This window comes from Adiantum capillus-veneris, chromosome 2 (assembly GCF_014529385.1).
Source record: "Adiantum capillus-veneris isolate H3 chromosome 2, ASM1452938v2, whole genome shotgun sequence".
NCBI lineage: Eukaryota > Viridiplantae > Streptophyta > Polypodiopsida > Polypodiales > Pteridaceae > Adiantum > Adiantum capillus-veneris.
Window position 1 is genome coordinate 161,311,156 of NC_140932.1, and position 6,000 is coordinate 161,317,155.

General features: G+C 44.2%; 1 protein-coding gene across 1 annotated transcript in view; it reads left to right on the forward strand.

The window, feature by feature from the left end:
* LOC147463973 (5'-3' exoribonuclease 4-like) overlaps positions 1 to 4,745 on the forward strand; it is a 101,616-nt gene extending 96,871 nt beyond the window's left edge. Inside the window, exons 13-22 of the mRNA XM_086492084.1 lie at positions 1,939 to 2,009; positions 2,099 to 2,227; positions 2,300 to 2,376; positions 2,454 to 2,494; positions 2,691 to 2,765; positions 2,841 to 2,998; positions 3,074 to 3,178; positions 3,255 to 3,330; positions 3,438 to 3,514; positions 3,590 to 4,745. Coding sequence (XP_086348210.1) covers positions 1,939 to 2,009; positions 2,099 to 2,227; positions 2,300 to 2,376; positions 2,454 to 2,494; positions 2,691 to 2,765; positions 2,841 to 2,998; positions 3,074 to 3,178; positions 3,255 to 3,330; positions 3,438 to 3,514; positions 3,590 to 4,271 — 1,491 coding nt within the window. The 3' untranslated portion in view covers positions 4,272 to 4,745. The remainder of the gene's footprint in view (positions 1 to 1,938; positions 2,010 to 2,098; positions 2,228 to 2,299; positions 2,377 to 2,453; positions 2,495 to 2,690; positions 2,766 to 2,840; positions 2,999 to 3,073; positions 3,179 to 3,254; positions 3,331 to 3,437; positions 3,515 to 3,589) is intronic.
* Positions 4,746 to 6,000: the final 1,255 nt, after the last annotated feature.

Below are 6,000 nucleotides of genomic sequence, written 5' to 3' on the forward strand. Positions count from 1 at the left end.
TGTGGGTATGCTTCTGCTACTGCCTCATGCAATGTCTGTGTCAGTATAGTAGTTAGCTCCTCCAAAGGTCGCCCCGGGTCCTCAATGCATAGGCGTCCGTAGATCCCGTCCATGTATACAGGATCCGTCTCCCATGTGAATGTGTAGCTAGTAGGGGCTGCCACCCGTGGCCTGTGTGCTACATTGAACTGGAAAGAGATGGTCATCGACACTAGAGCATGATCTACTGCTACCCCGACCGGTGTGGGCCCAACTGTGAGATCCTGGATACTAGAGATGAGATTCCGTTGTGCCATGACATAGTCCAGTGTGCCAGGCAGCCACTTTGAGTGTGGTCCCATAAGTCTCGCACTAGCATGTGGAGCGTCGCTCTAGTATTACCACTTTTCCATCTCGGTAAAAGGCAATCTTGCCTTTCCTCCTTGCCGCTCTAATTTCTGGCATTACTTCCTACATATGGGCGATTTGTGAGAGGGTGAGATCATCCCCGAGAAAGATGCCAGTCTCTTTAAGAGTTGGTTTTTTCTTCAAGAAGGACTTCTTCGCTTCCATGGAGGGAAAACGGAGGATGAGTGCTCTTTCTTTTGAGGTTTCTCCACTGCTTCCATTTTTCTTTATGTTGCCCACTCTCCATGCCCTTGTGTGCGTCGGCTCATGCACCCCCATCAAGGCTGGGAGTTCTTTTACTTCTTTGTCCACATTGCCTTTGTCTTTAAGACCGCAAATCCTCACATGTAAAGCGTGCATCTGTCTCCTTTGTTCCTCCTCTAGTGTTTGATTAATGATAATGGGTGTGGACGTGGGCGTTATCTCCTTGCCTTTTCCTTTCTTGGCCACCTTGATCCATTTCTCGGCTTCATCCACCTTCTGTTGAGTTTTGGTAAGAACATCCACCCAAGAAGTCGTCATTTCTTTGTGTTGCTCTTCTCCCTCTTTGATGGCCCGTACTTGCTCCTTGATTGTGTTGATTTCTTCGATTACTGAGTGTTGCAGTTCGCCCTCTTCCAGTGTGTTTCTTGATCGGGCTTCGGCGAGATCTTTCTTGAGCGACGCAATCTTTGCCTCATGAGTCGTCACTCGGTCTTCTAGCGTACTTATCTTGCTCTCTTGGATCAGCACGCGTCCTTCAAGCATGTTTATTGTGCCCCAGAGCTTGCGGTTCATCTTGGTAGTGACCTCCGTCATTTCCTCTTTGCACTTTTGTATGGCATCCTCTAGGGGGTCGGCTTTATCGTTCAGCTTCCTCATGCTTGATCGCCGTCCGCCAAGGGGTCCCTAAACGTACGTGTGCACCCACACTAGCAGTGGGTGCAGTAGATGGGCGAGTGGGGTAGCGTGGAGCTGCGAGAGAGTGCTGACGAAAGATAGAGAGAGGGGGGAGGGGGGGTATCAAAAAGAAATAAAATAAAATAAAATGAAATGATATATTAGAGTGCAGACGAGAGATAGAGAGAGGGAGGGGGGTATCAAGAAGAAATAAAATAAAATAAAATGAAATGATATATTAACGCCTTCAAAAGGCCAAATTGACCTATGAGAGCAAGCTTATACAACATAGGGAGTCTGATACCGTATCCCGACCAAAAAAAAACAAAAAAAAAAGACTTCCTACGCGTAGAAGAAGGGGGGGGGGACATGCTACCCGTAAAAAGGGGGGGGGGGGGGGTTTGCAAATACAGCGCGAGGGGAGGCGCGGCAGAAGGTAGGCAAGCAGGTTGCGGGAGGGCAGGCCGCGGCAGAGGAAAGGAGGGGGGGAGCAGGGCGCGGCAGCGTGCAGAGGGCAGGACGCGGCAGAGGGGAGGTCGTGGGAGGGGAGCAGGGAGAGCAGGTCGTGGGAGGGGAGCAGGGAAGGCAGGTCGCGAGAGAGAGAGAGAGAGAGAGAGAGAGAGAGAGAGAGAGAGAGAGAGAGAGAGAGAGAGAGTCTCTTGTGCTTCACAGGTGCTTAGCTACACAGAGGGTCTTTGCTGGGTTATGCGCTACTATTATCAAGGTGTATGCTCATGGCAATGGTAATATGCTATGAACATTGCTTAACCAACCGCAAATTTTCCCCATCATCTTTTTGAGGAATCCTAAAAAATGAGGTGCTTATTTGCAGGTTTTTCCCATACCATTATGCACCTTTTGCATCTGACCTCACTGATCTTGACGAGCTTGAAATAACCTTCTTCCCTGGAAAGCCGTTTAAGCCTTTTGATCAATTGATGGGGGTTCTACCTGCTGCAAGGTGCCCATAATGAGGATTCAGTACTCCATAACTAGCTGTCGCATATGTTTTGACACGGTCTTTTGTTTGTAGTGCGGATGCTCTCCCCAAGCAATACAGGACTCTGATGACTGATCCAAATTCTCCTATTATTGATTTTTACCCACCAGGTATGTAAATGAATTCTGCAGTTCAGTGTTTCTTGTTCTCCCTATTCAATGTCTGCCGGTATATTTTCTTGTTTCAGATTTTGAAATTGACATGAACGGGAAGCGCCGTGCTTGGCAGGTAATGTTTTTGATAATGTGTCTGAATGTGCTCAGAAAATAATTATCCTTGACGTTGATTAGACCAGCAATTTTGCTTTATCTCAAACTTAAAAACTTTGGTTCAGAAAGAATGTCCTCCTGAAATAAGTGAAGTTTTGTGCATGGCATGGCTAAATTATGTTGTACTGACTTTATTTAGCTTGGTACTTTTTCAGGGGGTTGCCAAACTTCCTTTTATTGATGAATACCGCCTTCTTGGAGAAACTAAGAAACTAGAAGGAACTCTAACGGTAAAATCTGAAAGCTGTTGCTTTTAGTATGTTCTTGTCTTGTCTCCAATATTATGAGGTATCCTTCTTTGGCAGGATGACGAGTTTCATCGAAATAGTGAAAGGATGGATATGCTTTTTATTAGGCGCACCCATCCATTGTCAGAGCTTATACTTGAATATTTTGAGAAGTGTTCACACCTCCAAAGTCATCAACAGCCAGAATCAATAGAAGTGATCGATCCTTTGCTCAGGTGTTATGATGTGCCTTTTCTTTGGTTGCGTGAAATTTCCAGTACCATGCTCTGAGAGACTTTTCCGCTATGCAGTGGAGGGATGAATGGTTTTGTGGCATTCTTTAATAATTCCATATGGGTGCCCTTCTTTTCATCTCCTGTATCAGGGATGCCCAGTATACCAAATAATCAAGTCTTGTAAGTACAGTTGCTCTTTGCTTAGTTGAGGAGGCTTTCATGGTGAAGTGTCTAATTAATCTTTTTGTGGTTGTAGATCTGCCTTATACAGGCCACTAGCTTCGCATATGCATATCTCAAAACTTCCTGATGGTGTTAATATACCAGAAAAGGTAATGTTACTTCTTAATGTCAAATCTCTTTGAAAGTTATTTATCTTTATTTATCCCTTTCGACTTCCCAGAAAATATTGACAGTCAGTAACATTGTGTTTATGAAGGTTGTAACGAAAGAGGATATCAAGTTTCAACCCCTTTGGCATGAAGAAATGGGCAGGAGAGGGCCAAATCAGGAGAGGTTGGTACCGCTACATCTTATGGAGTGCTGGTTTTATGAGTAATAATTTCTCATTTTGATTGCCGTCCCATGCAGGCCACAAGTGCGCAATTCTATTTCTGGTGTACAGTTGAGTGGAGCTGCCCATCGTTTAATATCCAACACTTTACAGCATAAACCAAATAGTACAGAGAATGTGGTGCAGATCTTGCAGAGACAGGGTTCTCAAGGTGCAACTCCTGCTGTGGGGGGGATCCTTGGATTGCCATCACAGCTGCAACAGAATCCGATCTCCATTGGTTCTCAAGGAAGAGCACATCCTGCAGGACCACCGGGATACGAACATGGCTTTTCTTCAGTACGTACAAGTACTGGAAATCGGGAGATTGGCCAACCTTTTTCTCCCAGTCATGGTGGACCTGCGCAAGGAGTTGCTGCTTATCAGGCTTCGGCATCAATTTATCAGGATACTCGCTCATCAAATGGATTTTCTTCTCCACAGTCACATCGGAGGGCAGGACCTGTTGTTCCTCATGGACAAGGGTTTATGGGAAGAGGTGGTGGTCAGGTCCAGGATATTTCAGTGTCATCTAAACTGCAAGCATTCACTTTCTCTCCGTCCTCTGCTGCATCTCGACCATACCAGTGGGGTGGGAATTATGGTGCTTCCCAGCTGTATGGGCCAGGAAATGCACCTTCTTCCCCTGAGAATAAAAGATCAGGAAGAGGAAGGGGCATGGGGATGGGCATGGGCAACAGGCGCGACTTCTATGGGTAAAGTTGTTCCTCGTTCCTGAGGACTCAAGTCTGTCCCATTGTACAAAAGCGCAACCTGCTGGAATGTGGAGGATGACTAGCAGAAACGGATGGATTTTAGATGTAATGCAGATTCCAGAGTCATTCCTGTGTTGCGATGTATAAGTGAGTTGCCACAAGTGCAGAAGGCCAGTGAGAAGTGGAAAGGAGCACCAAGCCTATAGAATGAGGAGGTAGTCATTCTTTTGAAGAGCAAGACCGTGTAACTGACCATTCTTTTCTAACTCTGCCAGAGTCAAATAAAGCTGCAACAAGTGTTATTTAATATAGTCATGGAAATAAGTACTAAAGTATTTGTGAACCACAGTTTTTCAAGGGCTGGTGGTGGTTCGCACTGATGGAAGGCTTTGTTTTGGCCACTGGAAATTTGCTGTAATGTACTGGAAATATTTTGGACAGAATGTAAGTCTGCAGAAAGGGTTCTTGTTATCAGCTACGATCGGAGTTTTAAGGGTTTTGATTGAAGCTTGTATCATGAATATGCCTGGGCCAACAGAAAAACATGTTCATGAGCCTAGAAGGTGGGCTAATGCATCAATTGAGTAAGTCGTATGACGGGCAGAGGGACTTGGTGTGAAGTAGGGAAGTGTCCATCGAGGATGCTACTAGATTGCAAACTTTAATTTTTAAGTTTTAAAGAAAGCGGTGAAGATGCTTGTTCAAGAAAAAGAATGTCAGGGTCCCAACATTGGCACAGGAGATGTACAGAAAATATGAAAGGCTAAAGGAAGCAAGGTGGGCAATATACACAGATGGGGAGATCAGAGTGCTGGTTTGCATGCCAGTGCACAAGCTATGTGAGATAGAGGCGCTGCGATGTACACTAAGACACCCAAATTTGCTTTGGGCTGATGACCTTAAGTACAGAGTACATGTAGAGTCTACACTTAGAAATATCCATATCATACATTGGTACTGGTTATATACAAGCATAAGGTATGCTGGCATGATAACATCATGATGTGAGTATGGGGATTCACCATCCATCCATCGAGAGTATTGAAACAAAATAAAGAATAGTCTTCTGTTCATTACTGTTGACTTAAAAACATCCAGCACTTTAGCTAGAAGGTCATGCACAGCAATCTAGCAACCTCAAGTTTTCAGCCTATTATGTAGGCTGGTCAAGTAGGATTGGCAAGTAATAACTTTATGTTGGGACAAAATTAGCATGAAATAAAACTTATATACAGACCTGTAGCATTAGGTGATCAATCCTTAAATGGGAGTGCAAACTTCACCATCTTCCTTTAAGCAACGATTACCAATTAAAAATACAACGAAGGAAAGAATGCAAAAGTGATTTCTCAAGAGCAAATGAACCAGTGCAAAAATCCTCCATCCTCCTTAAGTAACACTGTTCAACTTTAGCATTCCATCACTAATGGCATTGTTGGTACACAGAAAGATCATTAAATTTACGGTTAACTATATTGTATCGGATTGAATTTCATACTAGGCAAAGCAACACCTCAACCAAGTCCTTGTATGTGTATCACAGCTACCAAGTCTTGAATCTTAGATAGGCCAAAAGACATTTTCAACCAATATTGCAAAGACCAGGACCAACTGCTCAAGTTGTCAAAATGAATCTTTTCTTTAATAAAAATTTATTGTATCTTAATGTAGCCACTCCTTGAAAAACCACATGAGAACCTAGAACCAAAGATAGATTAGGAACACAAAGCAAA